This window comes from Fusarium falciforme, chromosome 6, assembly GCF_026873545.1.
Source record: "Fusarium falciforme chromosome 6, complete sequence".
In the NCBI taxonomy this organism is placed as follows: Eukaryota; Fungi; Ascomycota; class Sordariomycetes; order Hypocreales; family Nectriaceae; genus Fusarium; species Fusarium falciforme.
Window position 1 is genome coordinate 1,675,692 of NC_070549.1, and position 24,082 is coordinate 1,699,773.

Consider the following 24,082-nt stretch of genomic DNA (forward strand, 5'->3'; position numbering starts at 1 on the left):
GTATGAGAGGTCAGGAATGTTGAGAGAGAGGGAGTGGCAGGATCAAAGGGTTGTATGTAGCGGCAGTGCCCCTCTTATCATTTGGTCAAGATCAGTGCTAGCTGAGCGATAATTTCGCAGGTTATACGACGTAGCGTATAACACAACACAGTACTGAGGATACAAACATCCATACTATGTAGTAGGGGGTTGGTTCCCTCTGTCAAGGTTGATGAGTAGCTGTCAATGGATCCCTAGTTGTTGTTTAGACGATTTCCTAAAGAAGCAACTGGGGAAAAGGGAGACGAGGGACAAGGATCAGAAGCAGTGAAGCACAGCGCAAGAAGAGACCTGAAAGAGGCTGAGGATACAAGGAACCCTTTGTCTTGTTTGTTTCAGGTCTTTCCGGGTTCCCTGCAGTTGGTCAACAAAGCAACAAGGTCCCCATGTCATGGTCCGTGTTGTCATGCCCTGAGCCGTGATGTGGTGGTGCCATCCGAAAAGGGAAATTTCTGCCAACTCCCACCGCCATCTTGATCTGCTCCACAGCGGCCCCTTGCTCGATCCTGAGTGGCTGCCATCATCTCCCTCATTTCCACTCCCCGGTCGGTTCGTGGGCGGGCGAGGCCATCCAGAGCTTCTGGATGGCCGTTGAGGGAGAGTGGCTCATTATCTGTGTTTATTGTTTCAAGAAAGGAGGCCGCGTCAGGGACACCAGGGAACGAAAAAGAGGGCGGGAAGCCGACGACAGACAATGACCCGAGCGACAAACCGGAGTGTGGGCGGCGCCACGCCAGCGAATGGAGAGGGGGTTTTGCAGATCCCCGATGGATGGATGGCTGCTGTTGACGGTGGCTGATCAGAAGCAGGAAGCATGGACAACCAGCAAAAGGTCGGCCGCTGGGCGGGCAGCGGTTGATGATACAAGCCTGGCGCTCACACAGTCCACGGCATACGTGGAGATGGCTTCTGCGGCGTGCTGGCTGGCTCCACGTATATCGGAGACGCTGAGTATCGAGCCACGGCATTCTCTCTCCGCATTCCCTGGTCAATCAATGACTGACTACCGTGACAAGCTGTCGCGCAGCTGCAGTTGATGGGATGGATGGAGCCCATGATTAAAGATGGCAGAGACATGATCTGAGAAAGAGTGGGAAATGGGCGTGTTTCTCAATCTTTGCTTCTCTGTGCCTTTCTTCTTCTGAACCCTTGCTTTTTCCCGTTTTCTTTTCACTGTCAAGCCCAGCAATTAATTCGTCCACAATACGGCGTGCGCAAGGCGCATTCGTCGCTCCCAATTTCTCATCCAAGGAATAAACACACAGCATGTGCGCTGATTGCTGTGAGTTGATGCTGTTCCGGTCTAGCCAACCACTGGAACCGCAGCTGGACGTCTTCGGCTTCCAGGGCAGACTTGCAGATTTGCTGACGCGGCCGGCGATCTGGTGTCTCTGGTGGGCTTCTGGATGAGTTCCCTTGACTCTTGGGGGTGGGTTTCTCTCTCGGCGGCGTCGCCCAGGGCGGCAGGGAGCCCCCGTTGCGGGCAGAGGCCAATCAGGCAGGCTTGGTACCTGGCAGGGATGGGAGGCCAGAGTTGCATTCCTGCCCCTGGCGCAAGCAACCTTTGAGAACGGCGGTGGAGCGTGGCGCTTGTACCGTCGTGTCTGTGTCGGCGTTGGCGCCAGTCCAGCGTTAGTCGTGGATCCGGCAGGCCCACAGCTCAAGCCGCGGAAGAGCTGGGAAGACGTTCAGGTGCAGCACAAGGAGACAGAGAGAGCCATGATTCAAGGGCGTGGACAAGGATATGGGGATGGGGTGAGAGCCAGACGAGAGAGGAGAGACATGGCGCCGCCCATCCACACCACCCACACCACTCAACTCATCTCGTCCACGGGCAGTCGGCCACGCCCCCTGTTCACCTTATTAATGGCCGTCTCCCTCCTTTTCGGGTTCTGATTCTTCTCTTCTTCCTTCAATCCACTGTTCTTCGGATCACGGCCTCCTTTGCCTTCCAGTCATTCCTTATACAACGCTCACATTTGCGTTGACAACACTCTCTTGAACCAACTTACCTTACAATCATTCCAAGGCAACTAGGAGTATTCTGGGAATACGACAGCCAGTGTTTTTTCATCAACAAAAGCAGAATCTGTTTCAGTCAACAACTACAACTATCAAAATGAAGGTTTCTTCCTCCGTCGTTATCCTGGCTGCCGCCCTCGGCGTCTCTGCCCACCCCAGCGGTCACGCTCACCAGCGCGCCCACGGTCGCCGTGACTTTGTCGTCGCCAACAAGCCCGTCACCGTCACCGAGTACGCCACCCAGGTCGTCAGCCAGGCTGCCCCTACCGCCCCCGCCCAGGTCAACCAGGCTGCTTACGAGGCCCCCGCTTCAAGCAAGGAGGCTGCTGCTCCCGCTACCTCCTCCGCCGCTGAGTCCGGCTCCGACTCTGGTGCTGGCTACAAGGAGTTCTGCGGCGGCAAGAAGTCCAAGCGTGCCACCGTTGAGCAGATCGCCTACAAGGGTAACACCGGTACCTCTGACGACTACGGCTGCAACATCATGGCCGTCGACTCTTCCGTTGCCGACAAGTACAAGTACACCGCCACCTTCAAGAACGCCGGTTCCAAGGCCCAGCAGTGCGTCTGCTTCAACAAGATTGGCCCCGATGGTGGTATCAACGGCTTCTGGAAGGGCAACCAGGCCATCACCTTCAACCTCGCCGGCAAGGGCTCCCAGGTCATCGCCTTTGACGAGAACTCCCAGGGTGGCTGCGCCTGCGGCGTCGGCTCCGTCCCCACCACCGCCATCGGCCAGTTCGCCTCCACCTGGCTCGAGTTTGACTTTGGCAACGAGTCCAACAAGAAGTGGTCCGGTGCTGATGCTTCCTGCCTCGTCTCCGCCGCCGAGAACCTCGACATCCCCGGTCTCCAGGTCTGCGGCCACGGCACCTGCTCCACCATCTACCCCGGTGGTACCGGCGAGAACGCCTACCTCGGTGGCATGGAGGACCTTGACGGCATCGGCCTCAACCTCCCCGCCGGCAAGGCCCGCCTCACCGTCACCGTCGACTATTCTAAGTAAGCTCTTCCCTGAGGGGGTGCTTGTTTTTGAATCGTTTCAATTTTTGGCATAGAGCTGGGGTACACTTGTCTTTCCATCAATACCTGGTGTTAACGGTTGCGCTACTGTGTCTTTGGATGACTTTACTAGTCGATATTAGAGAGAGGCGGACGTCATCAATTGGGCCGCTCCCAAAGGTCACCTGGATACTGGATTTGGGATCTTGTTTATTAAAACCTTCTACCTTATATATTCATAGTGCTTATGATATATATGCTTCGATTCTCATGTGCCCTTCTACTCGTGAACTACTTTACTCCCGTTGATCTGAAGTTGTATGAACCCTTGTTTCATAGGATTCTAGAGGATCGAATCCTTAGACGCTGTCAGCACATGTGCCGCAGGATGGACCAACCCGATTCCCGTAAGAAACAATCCATCCCGAATCCTGCTGAGTTCACAGGCAGTTCTTGGCCAAGTTCTCAGAACCTTAATCCAACGATGTCTGCCAAGAGAAACATGAACACAGTAAGATGATTTGGGTCACGTCACACATGATTTCACACGCACACACACACACAGGATTATTCAGCCCTTGCGTCTTTTTTTCACCGATTCTTTCTTTTCCATGTACCTTCCATTTTTGCCATGACGGAGCAATGACAGGCAGGTCTCGTTGGCGATAGGCTGTCGTAGGTCCACGAAGGTTTTTTTTTACCCTGTAGGCTAATGCAGGTTCAACTTGTTTCAGGGTCGGTGCACGCGTTTGGTGGGGGGATGGTGGACTTGCCTTGCATTAAACACATGTGCGGGATTTGTGTTTTTTCACTTGTGATGATGGGTTACATACTGTGTTGGTGAGAGTTCTGGGCTATCAGTTTATAGTGTAGCCTCGAGAGGTGTGGCTACAAGAGAGGAAAAGAGACTTTGGATCAAGCTTTAGTTGAAACGACGCCGGGAGCTTACAACCGTTGGCGAAAAAAAAAAAAGCCATTTACCGTTTACCATGAGCGTTGAAGCAAAGAGTTTATCAGGTTAAGCTTTTTCCAATCAGAGCCCGCGCCCTGACTCGGTTCCTGGATCGGCGCAACTTGTGCCTGGCAGATCAACCACACTCCACGTGGCGCAAGCTGAGAGCGCTCTTTTTTCATCAACCCTACAGATAAAACCCAGTCACCGGGTCTGTTTTGCCACGCACACAGTGTGGCCTGTTTGAGTGACACGTCTATTCTCTCATCTTCTAGCGTCAAGAGAAAGTCTCGTGCTACATGAATTTTCTGTTTTTTTTCATTGTGGAAGGTCTGTGGAGATGTCGGGCTCCGATGGTGGTGTGGGGGAGGGGATCGTGAGTCAAGCAATTGCCGGAGCGGTGGAGGCCATCAAAGTGTTTGCATCTAAGAAAGGTCTTTGCTTGATGATGATGGTCAAGAGGAACTTGTGGGTTATTGTTGTATCGTTGTGTTGCATGCAGTGAGTGACTGGCATACACGAACACACCATCTCGGAGAAGTATACACCATCACTCTTCCTAGAGGGTTTGAACCTGTGCAAGTTTTCTTCTCGTTGACCTCGCTTAAACTGACAGGACCACTTACCGGCTCCCGGCGGCCGATCCGACAAGGGCACCAAGGCCGGTTGGGTGAAGAGAAGCCAAGTCTGCTGGGCGAGATGCTAGTGGCAGGCCGGGCGACACGTCAAAGGCCCGGTGGGATGCGACCTGTTGAGGCGATGACCAAGCACGACTCAGCAGGACAGCAACTGGAGTATCACGAGGCGAGAGGCTAGTTGGATGGAGCAACACTGCAGATATCGAGCCAGTCTTGTGTGTTCTAGATGTTTCACGTCAAGTAGACTACTTAAGGCTTGAACTTTGTGTTGTTGAGCCGTTCTACTGCCGCTCTTGTCCGTGGATTCAGCCGCCATGGTCCAGCGGCCATGTTAGTTACCCTGAACGCACAGCCTTTCAAAAGTGAATCCATGTCACATTCTGAAAGAGGCATTGCTATGATGATTACCAGGCCTCTCTAATGAGTAGACTAAGCCATACGATGAAAAACAGATTGGATAGAGGTCTTCGTGAATGAGAAATATACCCAAGCCGTCAACTGGATGCTTCAGGTGTGTTGAGTGGTGGTGTTGTACTAGCCGGAACCTGGACGCGGAAATATTCCACTCCCGCGAAGCCGACCACTCACCCAATCCTGCAGCTTACACCAACAATCGTCATCGAACATCAGAGAGAAACGAATCACCATACGCCCGAGATATCATCCCCCCCCCACCCAGTAGTGGCCATGGGAATATCGAGTTCTAAATCGCGGACAAGGGGCCCCTCATCGAGCGCCATCTCGGCTAATAACTCACGAGGGGCCTCCGTCGCAGCGATCGAGCTGTCTAGTGCACTCCACGAGACTCTCAGCGAGGTTGACTTGGAGGGTAGGTCCGATTCATTAGTTAGAGTAGGACGCTACTGAGTTCACCATTTGATAGGTAGCTTAAGTGGCCAGTTCAAGCAGCTGCTTCAGCGGCTGGACCAGGAGGCTTCCAAGTATACTAACTCGAGAGTCAGCGATGATGGCGCATCAAGAGACTGGAACTGGTGAGGAATCATCTTAAATTTCGAAACGTATAATCATCTAAAGTCACTTGTAGTTCTCAGGCTGAGGCGCAGCTTGTATCTGCGGCGTGGAAGTGCGCTCGAGGGACCTACGATCTCGAAAGCACCATCGAGGACACGGCTTACTGCACGTTTCGAAAAGATCACGTTCTAAAACACTCACTTACAGGGACCGTAAAGGCTCTCAAGTCAACTGTGGTTGAGCCAGTGGCCAAGTCAAGTCATGGCGACCATCTGTTGCCTGCCCTTGTTATCGCTGTTCGGGGCAGCGCAAGCAAGATGGACCACATTGTAAACGCCAACTCTCGGCCTCAGGCCACGGAAAAGTTCATTGTAAGGCTTCTAATCAGGAGACGAGCAGAAATCTTGTATGATGTGCCCTGCCTGACTTCTGCAGACTTCCGATTTCCTAGATGAGCCGGATCTCATGGCCCATTCCGGATTTCTTAATAGTGCTTGGGCTCTCGACGAGATAGTATCCGAGAGGATAAAAACCTACATCGAGAATGCCAAGAACAACAATGGGCAGAAGCCCCATGTACTCTTTACTGGCCACTCTGCGGGCGGAGCGGTCGCAGCTCTCTTCTACTTCCGATACATATCAGACAAAGCATTTGGTGAGTTGAAGAACAAATAGACACTAGAAGCTGTGCTTACAAGCCAAGATGAATCAGCAAGGTTCTCTTGCGTTACGTTTGGCGCACCCCCCTGTGTGAGCGCGCCTGCTAACCTGTCCCGGTATCGTTGTACTGGAGCAACACTGTGTCTCAACATCATAAACGAGTTCGATGTGGTCAGCCGCGCAGATAAGCCTTATATTCTGTCACTGGTTGAATTTTCTAGAGCCATGCTACGAACAGCGCCACACCCGCCTACTCCGAACACAAACGAGACTGCTCTCGAGACCGGTCGCGGGATTACCTCCAAGGACGACATGGACCCTTTATCCCCCATCTCTACCCAGTCAACGGGATTAGAAAAGAAGCTCATCAACACGGCCACTAATGTTTGGAATCTTCCTGAGCCCTCCTATCACCATGTCGGCCCGAGAATTGTGTTTGTGATGCGGTTACACGAGGGCGAGATGAGCTTAAGGGCAGTTCAAGTACCACCCACAGAATTCCAAACTCTTCTATTCTGTCGCACAGCCGTCCATGGCAAGGCACGCTATGGAGAGAGAGTAGAGATGCTAGAAAGCGGGCGGGTTAATGGTCGAGCCGGATGGGATGATAGGCTATAGAATAAACTGAATGTTTTATGAAGGACGAAGAGGGAGATTGACAAAGTTCTTCCGTCTGGCAATCTCCACGGCTCGATAGTAGTCAACGTCTCCTTGCACCTTATCGGTGATATTGCTGGCAAATTGGAAAGACCCTGTCTCGAACAGGTTGCCATCCTTGTCTGCATCTTCTATAGCTGACGCGATGGCCTGGCACTCCCAGCAGAGACAGACAGAGTATTCATCTCCGAAATGAATCCGATAGAGGCTCTCTGTGTCGGACATGCCGTTTCTCAACGTTGGCTTTCCGATTTTGTCGTCGTGGTTGATGAAGCGGCCGCATTTCGACTCCATTGTCGCCTTGTAGCCCGCTGCTGAGAGTTGGTTTGTGTGCCACACGAGGTCAATGTCGAGGTTTGGCACGAGCATCTTGCCGGGATACAACTGAAACAGCTCGAGGAAGTTTTCATATCGCTCAACCGCCCTGTTCATAGTCCCTCCAAGCCCCGGACTCCGGATCCAGAGGTGTGCGTGCATCTTGTCGACAAAGACGCTCTGCCGCTGAACGTTGGCGATTAGAGACTTGGCCAGCTTGCTCTGGTCTTTGGGTTTCGTGAGGCTTAGAATTCCGGTGGTGTTTTTGTCACTCGAGACTCCGGACCGCATGGTGAAGCCGATGGGCTTGCCTAGGTTGACGAGATACTGATGGAGGTTTGGATCAATGCCGTCTTTGTTCCTGAGCCAGTCTTCATTGTCTTTGGGCAATTGATAGAACCAGGCTCTGTATCTGGGGCCCTGAGAGTCGATTGCTTCATGCTACGTGGATGTCAGTGAGTAGATAATCTGGGTTGAGTTTCTGTCAACTTACAATTCGTGTCCAGGGGAATGAGACTCTGGGAAGCTGAGTTAAGGACTCAGCTCGACAGTAGTTGATGTAGTCAGAAGGGTTGAGCAGAAAAGCATGCCAGACCATGAGAACATCTACACTTCAGATTAGTATGACCATTCTGTATAAGAGTGCGCAAGACAAACCCAAGGGAGGCAACCATGGAAGACGAATCTCCAACTTCTGATCATCATTGCCCTCTGTCGCGGCTATCTCTTTGTCAATCACCTCGGCCCAGGTGACGAATCTATCTGCGGCAAAGTCAAGATACCGCAGCCACTTTTTCTCTCGCCTCGCCTCCCACCCCTCAACCTTGACCGTGACCTCCTGGTTGACGTGCTTCTTCAGTGTCTTCATGTACTTGCGGCGATAAATAGTCTTGGTTGGGGCCTTGATCCCGAAGATGCCGTCGAGAGCCTCGCACTCAATGATCCTGATCTTGAGGGCATGGAATGACTCTAGAAGCTCCAAATGGACCGCGCATTGAGCGGCGGTTGGCAGCTCGTCCTTCAGACCGTCGTCAAGGCCATTGAAATAGGCCGGGTCTGGGATCACGGGGTTGCCGACGGGGGTCGAGGCGTAACGATAGTTGGTTGCTGTCCTTTCGTGCCGTGAAGCGCACTTTAGGTGAAGAGCCTTTGTGTGGTAGTTGACAACGTGCGACATTGTTGCGAAGAGGGTCTCGTAATGCTTGAGGGCATAGATAAGTTCAACGGCTTTGACTGTTCATCAGCTAGATTGCCAGGAAATTGGATTTGACGGTCGCATATATTCGGCTCAAAGATGGCAGCTCGTCAGACTATGAAACAAACAAGTTGCGAGATAACGGCCGAGGCAGAAACGGCTGAGTGGTGATATCCGGCTTGGTGTTGAAGGCTCATGACAGGGGGCCCATGCCGGTACTTTCGTGCGTAGCCAATTATTGTGATAGGCCAGGTACCCCTCGACGACTAGGTTTAAGCACCGCCGCAGTTGTGGAGAGGCGATCGACAAGTGTTTTGCCCGACGATAGTGGCATCATGTTTCTGCATTCCGCGTTTGTCGTGGGCCGGATATGTCGGCCTCATGACGAGGCTAAGGCTGTTAGCCTTGCCTCAAGAAGTCGCGTGGTCATTGACGGTGATTTTTTGGTGAGAACTAGTAGGATATTGCCTCCAATTACCACAAGGCTCAAACCTCCAGAGCAAAACGAATAGACATCTCAGTGACGTCTGAGCTGGTTGTCCCGCCATCGTGTAAGTCTTGGCAACGAGGGAATTACGGGTAATAACCTCAAACCCACATCCCGGCTGAGTCTGCCTCGCCCGAGCGGAAATACCTATCAAGATGCGGAATATATCTCCAAAGCCTGTTGCCTTGAGACTCATTAGGACCCTTGTCGTGGCGCAGCAGAGGCAGTCCGTGAGGCTCGCGATACTGAGTCCCCACGGTCGAGATGATCAGTGCTCGATGCGTCTTGGTTAATTTCAAGACAGTTATCTATGAAAAGGACTCAATGTGAACAACAACATCTCTCTGTAGATACCCTCCCGAGTTCCGCAAACTTAACAATGTCGCGACTTAAGAAGGTTTTGCCTATACTCTCCTCTCATACCTCCTCCATTACCTTGGCACCCAACCTGGCATGGTCACCAGTCGGGACTCATGATCTCCTCGCAGAGCTTGAGAATCTATACTGGGAAGGCGTCAAAGCCGAGCTTGAAAACATAGTCCGGACCCTCAAAGCATGGCAGCAGCCCGAGTGCTCTGACGTCTCGGTCAGCGACGAGGACGACACCCATATCCACGGTTTCGACACGTTCCTTGATCAGGTCAGCCAGGAGGCTCGGGCCTTTGCTAAAAGATATGGTTAGTGAGAGCTGCATGAGATAGGTATATGCTAACATGACATAGGAAACCTGAGAGAGAATCAGCTTCGACGGAAGATTGCCGGTCCCCTCGACCGTGCTCCATCGGATAAGGCTGTCTTTATGGATGTGGTAGAAAACCAGTTTGCGGAATATGCGAGCAGCAAGATCAGATCTGCTGTCAGAAAATCAATCAAGAGTATGATTTCTCTTGCTTTTTTACACATGATTGGCTAACGTTTTTGCTAGGCGTGCCCAAACTCAAGGGGATGGAGCAGAGGGCTTGGGTTCTCCTCCAGGCTGCTGGTGTGTCCATCCTCTGATCTGCGGGAAAAAGGACAATGGCTGATATTATCTCTTAGGTTTCCTGGATATGGAAAAGCTGGTTGAACATCGCCCACCACTGGATGATGTTGGGTTCTGGAAGAGACCGGCCATTCCCCAACGTGAGCAATATCCGACTCCCAGCGGTTACAAGTTGAGTCACTGACATACACCTTTAGTGGCCTTGCACGGATTCAGTAAAGACTGGAGACCCAGCTTTCAGTCACTTCGTTGTAAGAGACAAGGCTGCAACGACATTATCCGTGGGAGCATGTTTGTCTGCCAGGACAAGAGCGAGCCCAGCATCGTATGTGAGGAATGTTACCGGAATCATTACTACGGGAAGGCGAACTACACCAAAACTTACAAGCACTGCGTCTTGGCCGAGTCTATCACGCCCGAGATAAGCAGAGACATGTGCCATTGCGAAGGAGTGCCTCACGAAGACGACAAAGGGCAACCCTTGAGTCTCTTCCCAGTCCCCAAGAAGGCATTCCATTTGAAACATAATATTCCACCCTGTAACCTCGTTGACTTAGGGGATCAGGTTGCTCTGGCCAAGTATCAAGGCCTGCAGACAGCCCTGGGGGGCAAAGAAAAGGTAGAGAAGCAACGGAGAGAGTTGACCAAGGTCGAACTGCCCAACGGCAAAAAGTCCAAGTCGGAAGAATTGAGAAAGATACTCGGCCGTGGACGTGCCCAAAGCCGATCTGCCTCGTCGAGCACCACCAGCGTGGTTACTGAGCCACAGGCTGACGAGGACATTCCTCTGCTCTTCAGGAGATACACGGAGAAGTACCCGTATGGGAATGTGCATATGGCTCTCCGCGTCGGCCCTCTTGTCATTGAGAATGGAGTTTCACAGTAAGTAGACGTCCATACCACGTCCATCGGAAAGCTAACATTTGGGCTGCAGTACTAAAGGAGGAGCTCTCGTGTCGGTTCGGGAGATGCCCATCTTCCACGAGTGTTTTCATCTGCAGACGCTGCCACAGAGAGACCTTGCCGTCGATGGAGGTTCCGACCGTAAGCTCTGGCAACGCAAGCGGCATGTCAATGCCCCCAAGAGATACAAGGCCATAATGAAGCAGGTTGTGGGAGCTCCCTTCAGTGGTGTACTCCCCCACGATGAGGAACTTCAGGTTGTTAAGGACATTATCGCTGCGAGTCAGATGCCTTTTGACGACCCTGGCCTCCCGACGGCAGATCAAATAGAGATCCTCTCTTCAGGTCTTCAGCCAGCCCTGGAGAAGCTTAAGGTACTCCTCGAGAGCAGGGTCAAGAAGTATCTGGGCAGCATCGCAGAGCGTCTCCTCGATAAGAACGTCGCTCTAGCTTGGAGCGCAACACATAACAACTGTCAGACGTTTTGTGATTCTCTCATCGACCAGAGTCTCTTCAAACCTCTGCTGAACGGTCCTGCGACGGGGCTTGACCCTGGAGTCTATCCTCTCTACAGCATGAGTTTCATGTGTCCGGACGAGGGCTACAGACAACGCGGTGTCCGCACAAAGTACGATGTCCCGTTTGGGCTCACAGAAGAGTATCTTCTTCGCTTCCACTTTGGGCGTCACGATGATGCCGATATGATCGACACTTACCAAGAGTACTGGTACGACTGGGGAGCATTTGGTGGGACTCTTTATAAATACCAGGACCTGTTCCCCTGGGACTGCACTGAGGCATATGAGAGATATCCCACCAAGTGCGGTGGCTGCAATCTCGCCAAGCATGTCTGGGCATTCCCCTTTGACTCTTGGTCCATGGCCTCTCTTCACCTATCACGAGATCGTCACATGTATGCGCCTGCAACAACAGACAAGGACATGACGGCGGTGGGCGAAGGAGCTAGTACAAGCTCATGGATGAGGAATCGACTCACGGTCCTCTCTGCAACGTCGATTCTCAACCGAGCTGCTACGGCAATGGCTCGCACCCGCGAGCTCCAAAAGGCCACAGCATGGCTTCACGATAGCGAGTTGCGACCTGACTTGGACCCGTCCCTGATACGCGTCAAGCTGGGAGGTATCCACCGAGCCCAGCCCTTCAGCCACCACTTCGAAGCCGGTACCTACAAGCACTTTTTCGCGGCTCCTTGGACAATCTGGCCGCGACAAGAGCAGGTTGAGGAATACGAGAGTCTGCGTGACCAACGAGCCGCCATGGCAGATGTCCCAGTGCGAGCCTTCAACTCCCGCTATCCACTGAGCACAACGCCCGAAGAGACGCCTTACAGAGGCTTCGAGGGCTTCTGGGTATTCGACGACCAGACAGGAGAGGAGTGCATGTGGAAATCGGACAACGGGAATGCCAAGTGCATCAAGGAAGAGGTATCATGTAAAGACGTGCCCATGGACGACGTCAAGCCCAATGATCGCTTCTCAGACTCGCACATCACCCCGACAGGTGTCAAACCCCCAATCGTTACCTGTGGAGGCGGATGTGGAAGCTCTTCACCCAGGGCGGCGGATTGTGCGAGCGCCGAGACTATCAAGGCTGCTGCGGCTGAGGAGGCGTCGTATAATCACTCGAGCAGCGGAGGTGGAGGAACGACTTCTAGCTGTGGAGGAGGAAGTTCGAGTTGTGGAGGAGGAGGGAGCTCAAGCTGTGGGGGTGGTAGTAGTTGCGGCGGTGGTTCAGGCTGGTAGATTGGAGTTCATAAGGAGGCCAAGATATGAACATTCGTGTATTTTAAGCCATGGCGTGTCGTTTAACAGGGGATATATCGGATGCCCCTGACAAACTGGTATTGCTGGTTAGTAGATTATCATGCTGACCCTGAGCTGGACAGCATCGCCGATACCGGCGACGACTTTATCAGCCGTAATATTTCAACTGAAGCCATCACCAATTACTCCGTATCATGATCTGGAATCACCTCTTGATAATCTCCCTCTTGCGTCACCCAAACCAAACGTCCTATCCTCCTTGTGAACCCCTTGCGACCCTATTTTTAGCGAGCCAATGCATGTCTTGTCCAGGTTGTGCAAATCTCCGAATGGGGTCCATTTTGTGCCCATAATAATTCCTGCGTATGGTGCAGGCAGGGATTGTTGCTCGCTGCATGCAGAGCATCTAATATTTAATCTGGGGAAAAGAAAAGAGGGAAAATTAATTTTGAAGGAGAAAAAAAGACTCATAGTCGACCAATAAATGTTGAAGCAACCGGCATCAATAGTTTCCTCTCTCCTCCCCTGCAATATTCGTCATCCATGCTATATCATGGCGTGGACGCGTCGGCTCGCTTGCTCTCCCACCCGCGGACGAAACCAAGAAAAAACAAGAATAAAATCACAAGGTTGCAATGCTATCGATATCCCAGACGATAGCTGGAAGGGGCCGTTCTGCCGTGCTGCCATGGCTTCGGGAACCCCTGCTGGCACGTTTCAAGCAGATGGAGTTTGTCCGTCTTGGGGTTAACAGGGTCCCGGTCTCCTTTGAGGCTCCCCTAGGTGCAACCCCCCCCTCCCCTGGGAGCAAGGAACACGACACTGACAAAACATCAAGTGCTTGTCAAGTCATGATTTGCTCCGGCCGTTCTCGGGAGGATGGGATGGGGAGGGGAAAGAAAGCCCATGAATGGTTGGTGGATTGGGTTGTGCGTGTGCGCGTTATGCGAACAAGGAAGTCCTTGATAATGAATGCCCTCTGTTCTCTCACACTCTCTCTGCGTTGTCCATCGCGATCCCTTCCTTTTTGCTTCTTTGCTGACGTCGTCTCTCGTTTTCTTTCTTTCCTGTTCTTTCCCCTCCCCACGGTTTCCCAGCCCTGGCACTGGCTGAGTCCATTCTTTTGCCGTCGCCCTCCTCCTCTTCGACTACAGGTGCCTCTTTGTGCAGATCAGGCTGGAGCCTGATTGATCTCCAACTTGTTCCCCTCCTCTTCTCTTCGATCATCTCTTACTACTACGATCCTGCTTGACATGGCGACTTAGCGCCGTGGACATATTCCACGGTAGCCTCGACTCTCATCATGGTCTCGTCGCCAACTTGGCCGACGAACCGGGGACGAACAATACCACCTACTAAACATCTCCGAGAGGCTGCGCCGCAGCCATGGATCCAGAATCGAGAAAGAATGCTCACATCCCCCCTCCCATGATCCGACAGCCCGTCGACTCCTACCACCGACTCATCCGCGAGACCCACGGCGTCGAAGGCGGCCTGCCGGATCCGGGCCCGTCTAGTCTCCCCGGCAGGTCCAGGTCCGACTCGCGCCGCTTCATTGCCTCGCGCCCAGATTCCGGCGCCGACTCCCAGTTTGGAAACGGAAACGTCGCATCCTTCTTCGACTCGGAGCGCCTGGCTAGCTCCTCGGCGCAATACAACAGAGGCAGCGATGCGTCGCCGACAGGGAGCAGGACGGTACGATGGCCGTTTCTTGGGAGTATTAGATCGCGGGCGAGTCGATCCTTTCCCTCTTCGCCGCAGGCCGAGTCGCCAACTGGACCCGTCGAGATACAACTTCCCTGGCGTCCCTTTTTTCTTTATCGGCGGGTTCTTCTCCTTTTCGCAATTGTCTTTGTCGCCCTCATCGCAGGAATACAAGCTTCACTTCAGCTTTCGGAACGAAACGATGGCCTCCGGGAGGTCGACGACGTGTCGAGGTACTTGTGGCAGTATGGTACAACTCTGGTATTCATCCTGGTTGCTGCTTTCTGGACCAGGGTCGAGTATCAGGCCTCTGCTGCCATGCCGTGGATCAGCCTGTTGAATAACCAAGTCGAAGTCGACAAGTCTCTGATGCTGGATTACGTCTCCCTGTTTGAACCCATGGCCATTGTCAAGGCTGTGCGCAACAAGGACTGGCTAGTCGCTAGCCCTGTTCTCGTCGGATTGCTCTTCAAAGTTGTCGTGATATTCTCTACGGCCTTTATCACGCCCAGAGTCGTCACCGTTGCTAGCCACGAATCATCAATAACTGTGCAAGCCGCCTTTTCCGATAGTCTTGACGGGCTTCAAGATGTATCATCGTTGCCATACTTCGTCATGGCATCTCTACAGACAGACAATGCAACTTACCCCAACGGAGTGTCGCCTCGGGCAGCTTACACCCCATTTGTTAGCAACAGGACCGAATTTGTTGAAATCAGAGCAGTTGTGGATGGCTTCATCGGAGGCCTTGAATGCAGCCAGGCCGAACTAACTTTGGACTCGATGCGATTTTCGGGGGGAACCTCTGTTCAGCTCAACATGACAGTATCCGAAAACGACTGCTCCTTGAACCAAACCCTCACGAGTGCACGATTCGCGAGCACAGACAACGAAGACCTCCCGAGGACATTTCTGGCTTTTCAGGCTGGCAGCTGTGGCAGGTCTACAGAAGACGATCAACAACGAATAGTCGTCCTAGCAGGCGTTCTCGACCTTGATATGGACAAGCTCAAGAAACAGTCCAAGTCGTCGAATGGCCGAGTAGAGGGCAAGATTTCGACTTCGGTTGCCTTTTCCTGCAAGCCAAACTACTCCATCACTCAGCTTCGAGTTTCAAAATCCCCCGAGGAGGTTCTCGCGACTACACCTGTCCAAGGAGCAACGAACACGACACTCGATAAAGTACATCCGTGGGCTGTCGCGCAAGGTCTCTTTCAGACATTCCAAACCGATAGAGCTACCGCGGCGCGCCTTTTTGCAGCTTCCAGCCAATCCTACGATAACGAAGCCGTGTTGGTTGCCGATGAGGCCATGTCTGCGGCACTTGCGATGAGGGCAAAGGAGGAAGGGGCTTTTCCTAAGCTTGAATCACTTACGGATGGTGATACGTTGAGACAACTTGCTGAGGACTTTTATACGCAGTACTCTGCTCTGGTGTCTCGATATGCTATGATGGAGCCGACGTCCAGTTCTACAACAGCAGTTGCCAGCTACGTTGAGCGGCGTCTTATCGTGCGAGCAGTTCCTGCGTACCTGATGACGGGCTTTCTAGCAGTTTGCCTGCTCTTGACCCTGGCAACTATGTATCTGGCACCAAAGACTGGTTTTCTTCCCCGAGACCCCAACACCATTGTTGGCTTGGCCTCGGTGGTTGCACACAGTCATCCATTCGTTGAGTGTCTTCGGGGCATGGGAGCTGCGAACAAAGCGGCGATCAAAGCGAGACTTGCAGGGTCATCCTACTCCAGCGGAGCTGAAGGTCATGAGAAGCTGGAAGACCCTAATCAGGGGTTTTATCATATTTTTGGCGGCAAGGCGCCACCTCGGGGTACTGCCCTACGACGTTTCGATTCTTCAACGTGGCGACAACCCGTAACGATACATGGGCTTATTCGACTGCTGTACATTGTCATTCTTGCGAGCATCATAATTGGTTTCGAGGTGTCGTTGCGAGCGTCACAGCGATATGATGGACTTAGGACCATGGACAATGACGCTGCGTATCTGGCATGGACGGTTGTACCGGCTCTAGTGCTTCTCGTTGTGGCCATGTACATGATTACTCTGGAGTGGTGGACAAGACTACTCGCTCCGTTTTCCCACCTGGCACGAAAGGGAGACTTTGGTGAGACAGTTGGACTGAATCTTGCTGATGCGTTGAGACATGTTGCGTTCAGGAGGGCATGGAAGATCGGCGACTTTGGCGCCGTGACAGCCATATCTGGTGGTTTCATCGCCCTTCTCGTGGTTGTTGCATCTGCTCCCCTATTTGAGCCTATGCGTCTTGAACTCGACACAAGCCTTGCCCTTCGCACCGAGGACTACTTTGCCAACAGCCTGGCATCGTCTCCAGATGATCCTATCTGCACCGATTGCACAAACGATACCACAACTGCGTCACTAATACTCGCAGGCAGGGCACCGTATCCGCCTTTTACTTATGCCGACCTCAACTTTCCCAGCGTATCTCTCGGTGAAGAGGAGAACAGCAGTGATGATCTGAGAATCAGTGTCCGACTAACGGCAATCCGTCCAAATATGACTTGTCGACTTTACCTATCAGATGAGATATCCACCAACCTTACGCTCGAGTACAAGCTGGATGATAAGATCGTCAACCCTCTCCGAATCGACCTAAAGGGCGAAACATGCCGCGGAGACAGCGAGCGAGACAGCAGCAACGCCATTCTTGGAACCGCCAGAACTGCACTGTCGTCACCAGTTCAGGAGATCAACGAGGATTCCACCTTATTCGGAGTTGGGCAGGGGAAGACGAACTCGACACCACAATGTTCGGACTGGTTGTATATCTGGGGACGGTTGGTTGACATGAACACCGACGGCATGTCTGTTAGCAGCATCGGCGCTCTTGCCTGTAATGAAACCATTCAGGCACTTGATGCCGATGCTGTTCTTCATGGGCCTGAGCTGCACCTATACCCGGACACCCCTCCAGCCCTTGTCGAGAGGACAGCCATAAACACGACCGTTGCTATCCCGAGACTGGACTATTCGTCTCTGGTCAACGTCTCGTCCAACGCCCTGTTTGACTCATTCTTTGCCACTTTGAACGCCTCCTGGCTCGCCGTTCCGGAGAGCGTTCTCGGCGGCTCATCTGCCAACGACGCAAGACAGGTTCAATCTGCCATCCTCCTCCAACACGGCATCATAAGGGCTCAGTCTCTCAACCTGAAGAGTCGCCGTCGTCTCTCTCGAAGGGGCACATTTCCTTCGGCAGACGGACAGAACATCATCAGCGGTGTCGACCCCGATGCACCTGTTTCGCAGGCTGTTCCCATCATTAGCGGCTCGAAACTCTCGGAAAAGGTTAGGCTTCGCCAGGATCCGATTGCCACGCGTATTCTACAGGGTCTTGTAGGTGCGTTGCTTCTACTGCACATCATGTCCTGGATCTTGACCAGAAGACTTCGGCTTCCTCGGCCGCCGACCACAATCGCATCTACTGCCGCGCTGGTCGTCGATGGTAACATGTTGAAGCTACTACCTCGAGGCGCACAGTGGCAGCCCATGAATGAACTTGAAAATGCATTCGGCGACGAGGCGCAGTTTGAGCTAGGTTGGGACGGCGGACGAAGCAGACCGAGACGAGACAGACGCAAGAGAAAAGAAGAAGGCTTCTTTGGCATCCGAGCCACCGTGACGGAAGATCACATACCAGAAGAGCTAGAACTAAGGCCTATACCACCAAGACCCGACAGGCTCAGACCAATGGACAGGGTCGGAACCGTCAGCAGGGGGACGGCGGAGCTTGGGGCAGACAGCACCCAGAGGAAGTCGGTCCTGGTCGGAAAGGAGAGCCCGCCCACCTCGGGCTCCAAGGATAGTAACGGTGCGCAGCCCAGGAAGAAGAGGTCGCTCACGGCGTGGAGCGGACCCAAGGAGATGGTCAAGGTGTGGTGGGCTTCTGCACAATGAAGGTGCTCATTTTTTGGGATGACAATGAAGGGAAACGGAAAAGTATATAGAGGCATCTATTTGTAATAGAGTCGTAATATGAGGTATGAATCTTGCTAGTATATACTTTTTTTTCTACTATAGATAGTTTCAAGGCATCTGATCTGCGCATTCACATTCAGTAAAGTTCAATGATTTTCAAGTTCACGGCCAGCCATCTGGCAAAAAGACAATATGGATGAAGCTATTCAGCCCTGGTCTTGGCACCAACCGTTGGCATGGGATGGCGGTTCAACGTGCATTACATAATCCTCAACCGTCGGGTCACTTCGGGCCGATCAAAAGCCCGAAGCTAGGAAAAAGACGTTGCAGGCAAGAAAAAAAATTGGATTGACCGACCGATTCAGGGCGAAGACGGGACGGATTGAGGTACCTGTGGTAAATTGTCTCAACAACAAAACCTCAGGAAGTCTTTGTCTTTTCTTGCTGATATGGACTTGGAGCCCTAGGCATCGGGGCTGGAAGAATTTGGTTGATGGATGATTTAATGTCATAATTGTATAGACAATGCAGTTCATCAGAACTCATGACACTGTCAAGCTTGCTTGGATGCTCTCAATCCCCCGGACTTCGCTGATGTCGCGCAATGATGCCCCGAGGCGCTCAAGAGGTAACATGATGGGAAGTCCCATTTTCGCAAGGAAGCTTTCACTCTGGCGGGGCAGGAATCCAACTCCCGTGGGCTTACAGTGGCCCCTCCCCTAAATGCCTCGTAAAACGGCGCTGGCGATGCCCTAAAACTTCCTGAGCTCGCCTGTGTCGCTGCCCTCTCAACGGTGGGATCTGGGTCTCGCGGTGGCTGCAGGGGCCTTGCAGAGGCCACGGCGCTCCCGCGCTAGGACCCAAACGGGTTTAGCACGTCCCCAAAGCTTCAAAGTACCTCAGTCGTCGGAGCTCAACGCAACTGGGACTGGACGGGACGCAAAAAACTCCACGTCGAACCAACCCCAAGAATTTCCCATCCCATCCCATCCTCTCTCCCTCTCCCTCTCACGCAAGAGCTTCATCTCTCTCCGCCCCCGATATCCCACTCCTCTCGCCTCGTCCGTGGCCGTCCGTCACGAACCTCAATTCCCCTCAATTGCCCATCTTGGCTGGTGAGTGCTTTTTCCCCCGCGCCGCTCTCGCCTGCGTCAGCCCATATTCGCGCTCGTATGTCGCTCGCTAACCTCCCTTCTCCGCCATCTAGAGAGACATTAATTCCCTCCCGACAATGCTCAGCGTCGCTCTCCGGAGGCGACTCCTCGCCCCTACCCACAATGCCCTGCGAACCGGCTTCGCCGCGCATGTTGTGCGACACTATGCCTCGTTCCCTGAGCACCAGGTCGTCAAGATGCCCGCTCTGTCGCCCACCATGCAGCATGGCAACATCGGATCCTGGCAGAAGAAGCCCGGTGACTCCATCGCCCCCGGCGACGTCCTGGTAGAGATCGAGACCGACAAGGCCCAGATGGACTTTGAGTTCCAGGAGGAGGGTGTTATTGCCAAGATCCTCAAGGAGTCTGGCGAGAAGGATGTTCCTGTTGGCAGCGTAAGTCGTCCATTTTTCTGTTCCCCCTCGGGCCACTTTTCGGGTCTCGGGGTATCTTGCTCCTGGCCCCGAGCATCCACCAATTTGTTGCATCATGACACTAACTTGTCCTCTTTCTTCTCTATAGCCCATTGCCGTCCTCGTCGAGGAGGGTACCGATATCTCCGCCTTTGAGAAGTTCTCCATTGAGGATGCTGGTGGTGCCGCCGCCCCCGCTGCCCCCAAGCAGGAGAAGACCGAGTCCAAGTCCGAGCCCTCGTCCACTCCCGCGTCTACTCCTGAACCCGAGCAGTACACCTCTTCCGAGGGCCGACTCCAGACTGCTCTCGACCGTGAGCCCAACATCACCGCCGCCGGCAAGCGACTCGCCCGCGAGAAAGGCATCAGCATCGATGGCCTGAAGGGCACCGGTCAGGGTGGCAAGATCACCGAGGAGGATGTCAAGAAGGCTCTCAGCAGCCCTGTTGTCGCTGCTCCCGGTGCCACCTTTGAGGACATCCCCATCAGCGGCATGCGCAAGACCATTGCCAACCGCCTGGTCGAGTCCACCCAGACCAACCCTCACTTCTACGTCACCAGCTCCGTCTCGGTCAGCAAGCTGCTCAAGCTCCGCCAGGCTCTCAACAGCTCTGCCGATGGCAAGTACAAGCTGTCTGTCAACGACTTCCTGATCAAGGCCATGGCCGTTGCCAGCCGCAAGGTTCCCCAGGTCAACTCCAGCTGGCGCGAGGGCAACATCCGCCAGTTCAGCACCGTCGACGTCTCGGTCGCCGTCTCCACTCCCACTGGTCTCATCACCCCCATCGTCACCGGTGTTGAGGGCCGTGGCCTCGAGGCCATCTCCTCCAAGGTCAAGGAACTCGCCAAGAAGGCCCGCGACGGCAAGCTCAAGCCCGAGGAGTACCAGGGTGGTACCATCTCCATCTCCAACATGGGCATGAACCCCGCCGTTGACCACTTCACCGCCGTCATCAACCCTCCCCAGGCTGCCATCCTCGCCGTTGGCACCACCCGCAAGGTTGCTGTCCCCGCCCAGAACGAGGACGGCAGCGCCGGTGTCGAGTTTGACGACCAGATCAGCCTCACTGCCAGCTTCGACCACAAGGTCGTTGACGGTGCTGTCGGCGCTGAGTGGCTCCGCGAGCTCAAGAAGGTCCTCGAGAACCCCCTTGAGCTGCTTCTGTAAGGTCAAGGCAGTACAACAGACCTCTAAATGCTTAGCAACGGGGAAGGATGATGGCCCAATGGGAAGCGAGGACATGTCTTTTTTATAGAATAGGAGGAGGATCGATCTCTGGCTGGACGGGCAGAGGGGCGGTAAGGAGTTCACCCGGGACACCTCGGGGGAAATCCTCGAGAGAGGTTCACGGTGGAGGCCGGTGAGACAAAACGATGGGGAGAGTCTATGAGGGAAACCCATGGAGATTCGTCGTTCTTCCCACGCCGCAGCGCTTGTGGAGGATTTTACGAGGCCGGAAAAGCCCGTGTACAATGACCCTTGACTACTTAATGCTATATCTTTTTACCTTCGGGGGGGTGTTTTGGACAAAGAATCTATTGCATATGCCCTCATTCCTCAGGTTTCCTGTTCAACATTCGCCTTAACTATCTTGTGAAGATGACAAGACTATAGATGCTGGTTATTAAGGCTAACAGTTTTGTTCCACATTGAGACAACGGGCAGACAATCTGAGTCACAAAACCTCGTGTCCCTGGATTGCTGTCGATCTTGGCGTGCTCCGTATATCGGGCGTCTCGGTGAGCAAAACACCGTCCCGAACCGTCTCAAACCGTCACGATGGTAGATTCAACCCCGCAATCGGCAGTCTCCGCGCGATATGGACAGGGCTACTTAACTAGGTAGGTAGGCAGAGGTGAATATATAATAAGGCCAGGTTCTTAATATTCCTCTTTTCATCATGCTCTTTTGCCGTGTTGCCAGAGCTTCCCGTCAGTTTAACAATCACCGACAGCTGTTCTTCTCGACAAGCGCAGCATCCCTCAAAATGAGCCTCTACGACGGCAAAGTCTTTGGCTCCGCCTCCAACACGTCCAACGGCGAGGTCGGCGCCGAGACACGCTTCCATTATCACCAAGACGGCAAGATTGTGTGGGCAGAATATTCGGGCGGCTCTATCGTCCGGGGTACATTGATCGCGACTGTCAAGGACGAGGATAACAGCTTGGATATGAGATATCAGCACGTCAACAAGGAGGGAGAGCTCATGACGGGACAGTGCAAGTCGACGCCTGAGGTTCTGGCTGATGGACGGTTGAGGATGCATGAGAAGTGGAAGTGGACGAGTGGGGATAGGTCTGAGGGCGAGTCTGTGATTGAGGAGGTTAGGGAGTAATAGAAGGCAGTGCAAGGAGGTGAGTTTCTATCAGCCAAGTTGCCTTAAGTTGATTTTACTGACTAACATGAAGGTAGGAAATGACCATATACCCATCATACACCGATGATTGAAGATTTGGAATAGCTGATCAATAAGGTCGATTAAACATTGTCTTTTCATTCTACCTACTTATATGATATGAATAGGAGATCAAGATCTACATACACCACACCCACCCTCACTTACAGTCTAGACTTGCTGATCCGCATTTACCCTGTTAAAACTTACCAATTCATATACCTAAAGCCTTCTTTTGACGTCTATTTTAATCCTCCCATGCATATCTAAGTCCTTCCGAGGAGCCCCTTTGGTGATGCCCACTTGGCGGCGACAGCAACCAAAGCTCCAAACATGGTCATGGCACCAGCAAAGTAAGACACCTCCTCAAATCTATCATACTTGTCAACCATGGCACCGCTGACGGGGGGACCGATCAGAGCTGAGAACGAGGCCAGTGCCATGCCCACGCCCATGTACGTGCCAATGTTTTTGGGATCATCTGTACAGAGAGTGACGGCCACGGAACCGCCTGAGATGATAGCGCCTGAACAGAAGCCGAAAAAAGCCGCGAGGACGATGATGGAGGCGTTGGTCTCTGCCTCGGGCCAGCAAAAGACGATGATGCTCGTGGCCGCGGTAGCTGCGATGAGGGTGTTGATGCGTCCAAACTTGTCGCCGAGAATACCAGGAATTACTCGTCCAAAGATGGACGCCCCATTGATGATAGCCACCATGTAACTCGCCAAGCTTTCGCTCATGCCCTTGGTGATGGCATAAGTTGGCAGCAGGAACAGCGGCACATACATGCCAACCATACCAAAGAAGAGCGAGATGATGAGGAGCACATACATAGGCTGCCTGAACGAGCTCCAGAGAAAGAACCGGGTGCGTCTTGGGGGAAGCCTCGCACGAATACAGACGGCAGAAAAGGCCAGGATGGGCAGCATGACAAAGGCCGTGATGCGGACCGACCAGCCGAAACCCAGGTCCGTCTTTGTGAGTAGCTTGGATAGCACGATAGGGAAGACGACAGCTCCGAGCGAGGATCCGGCGATGGAGAGGCCCATGGCGGCGCCGCGATTGGCGTTGAACCACTGCGGCACGGCGGCGAGGGCTGGGAACATGAGGAGTCCGTTGGCGAGACCCGTTAGAACGCCTTGGGCGAGCATGAACTGCCAGTATTCTTTGCAGATGCTGGTCATCATGATTGCAAAGATGTACAATACCGCGGCAGGGCGGATGAGCTACAAGTGTTAGCAGACATCGTCGGATTCAGGGGAGAATTACACACCCATGCGCCAAAGCGGTCAAATAACGGTCCTCCTACAGCACCGGTGGCAAAGATGAGAAAGCCTTGAATAGACCCAATCCAGGCAATGTCGTCGGCGCTCCTTTCGGGCATCTGGTTGAACATGTAGTAGGCCTGAAAAATGCCAAAGACGTTGGTGTATCCAAGTGTGCAGAAGAAAGCTCCTGCTGCGCCGATTGCAACAAGCCATGCTCGAAGTCCACCGTCAGGAAAGTCATTTTCCTCTGTTTTTTTGAGTTTCTGGTCTTCAGATCCTGGACGGGTATCGTTTAGTGTGTCTGACGCATCGTGTTCTGGTGTTGTTGCTCCTGAGAGGGGCTTGGAGTTGTCAGGGGCGGACATGTTGAAGACGTCAAAGATATTAAAAAACTGTGTCTTAATAAGCTTGATTAATAACCATCGTGATCTCTGCGATAGAATCTCATCCTCATCGCCATGATTCCAGCTCCTTATATCGTGGCATTTTCACAATGGTCTTTTCATGTCGCTATTCTCACTGTCCGGTGTATTCACCCGCCACAAGAATAAACCGACATGAATTTCTCAGCTGCACTCACACTGC

General features: G+C 53.2%; 8 protein-coding genes across 8 annotated transcripts; 6 read left to right on the forward strand and 2 right to left on the reverse strand.

The window, feature by feature from the left end:
• Window positions 1-2,158: 2,158 nt before the first annotated feature.
• On the forward strand, window positions 2,159-3,064 carry NCS54_00806800 (Hypothetical protein; the record flags this gene model as incomplete). The annotated part of the gene is made up of 1 exon (XM_053153467.1): window positions 2,159-3,064. The coding sequence occupies one exon, from the start codon at window positions 2,159-2,161 to the stop codon at window positions 3,062-3,064; it is 906 nt and encodes a 301-aa protein (XP_053009442.1).
• Window positions 3,065-5,337: 2,273 nt separating this feature from the next.
• Window positions 5,338-6,297, forward strand: NCS54_00806900 (Lipase-3 domain-containing protein; the record flags this gene model as incomplete). The annotated part of the gene is made up of 4 exons (XM_053153468.1): window positions 5,338-5,479; window positions 5,534-5,642; window positions 5,696-5,993; window positions 6,058-6,297. The coding sequence occupies 4 exons, from the start codon at window positions 5,338-5,340 to the stop codon at window positions 6,295-6,297; spliced, it is 789 nt and encodes a 262-aa protein (XP_053009443.1).
• Window positions 6,298-6,915: 618 nt separating this feature from the next.
• On the reverse strand, window positions 6,916-8,431 carry NCS54_00807000 (Hypothetical protein; the record flags this gene model as incomplete). Its single annotated transcript, XM_053153469.1, has 3 exons — window positions 6,916-7,695; window positions 7,748-7,860; window positions 7,912-8,431. 3 exons carry the CDS (start codon window positions 8,429-8,431, stop codon window positions 6,916-6,918), a joined length of 1,413 nt encoding a protein of 470 aa, XP_053009444.1.
• An 884-nt stretch (window positions 8,432-9,315) lies between these two features.
• On the forward strand, window positions 9,316-12,584 carry NCS54_00807100 (Hypothetical protein; the record flags this gene model as incomplete). Its single annotated transcript, XM_053153470.1, has 6 exons — window positions 9,316-9,613; window positions 9,659-9,811; window positions 9,862-9,918; window positions 9,975-10,058; window positions 10,116-10,800; window positions 10,853-12,584. 6 exons carry the CDS (start codon window positions 9,316-9,318, stop codon window positions 12,582-12,584), a joined length of 3,009 nt encoding a protein of 1,002 aa, XP_053009445.1.
• A 1,407-nt stretch (window positions 12,585-13,991) lies between these two features.
• On the forward strand, window positions 13,992-18,245 carry NCS54_00807200 (Hypothetical protein; the record flags this gene model as incomplete). The annotated part of the gene is made up of 1 exon (XM_053153471.1): window positions 13,992-18,245. The coding sequence occupies one exon, from the start codon at window positions 13,992-13,994 to the stop codon at window positions 18,243-18,245; it is 4,254 nt and encodes a 1,417-aa protein (XP_053009446.1).
• Window positions 18,246-19,210: 965 nt separating this feature from the next.
• On the forward strand, window positions 19,211-21,001 carry NCS54_00807300 (Acetyltransferase component of pyruvate dehydrogenase complex; the record flags this gene model as incomplete). The annotated part of the gene is made up of 2 exons (XM_053153472.1): window positions 19,211-19,815; window positions 19,943-21,001. The coding sequence occupies exons 1-2, from the start codon at window positions 19,498-19,500 to the stop codon at window positions 20,999-21,001; spliced, it is 1,377 nt and encodes a 458-aa protein (XP_053009447.1). The 5' UTR covers window positions 19,211-19,497.
• A 748-nt stretch (window positions 21,002-21,749) lies between these two features.
• NCS54_00807400 (Hypothetical protein) lies at window positions 21,750-22,169 on the forward strand (the record flags this gene model as incomplete). Its single annotated transcript, XM_053153473.1, has 1 exon — window positions 21,750-22,169. Exon 1 carries the CDS (start codon window positions 21,822-21,824, stop codon window positions 22,167-22,169), a length of 348 nt encoding a protein of 115 aa, XP_053009448.1. The 5' UTR covers window positions 21,750-21,821.
• Window positions 22,170-22,495: 326 nt separating this feature from the next.
• NCS54_00807500 (MFS domain-containing protein) lies at window positions 22,496-23,862 on the reverse strand (the record flags this gene model as incomplete). Its single annotated transcript, XM_053153474.1, has 2 exons — window positions 22,496-23,455; window positions 23,503-23,862. The coding sequence occupies 2 exons, from the start codon at window positions 23,860-23,862 to the stop codon at window positions 22,496-22,498; spliced, it is 1,320 nt and encodes a 439-aa protein (XP_053009449.1).
• Window positions 23,863-24,082: the final 220 nt, after the last annotated feature.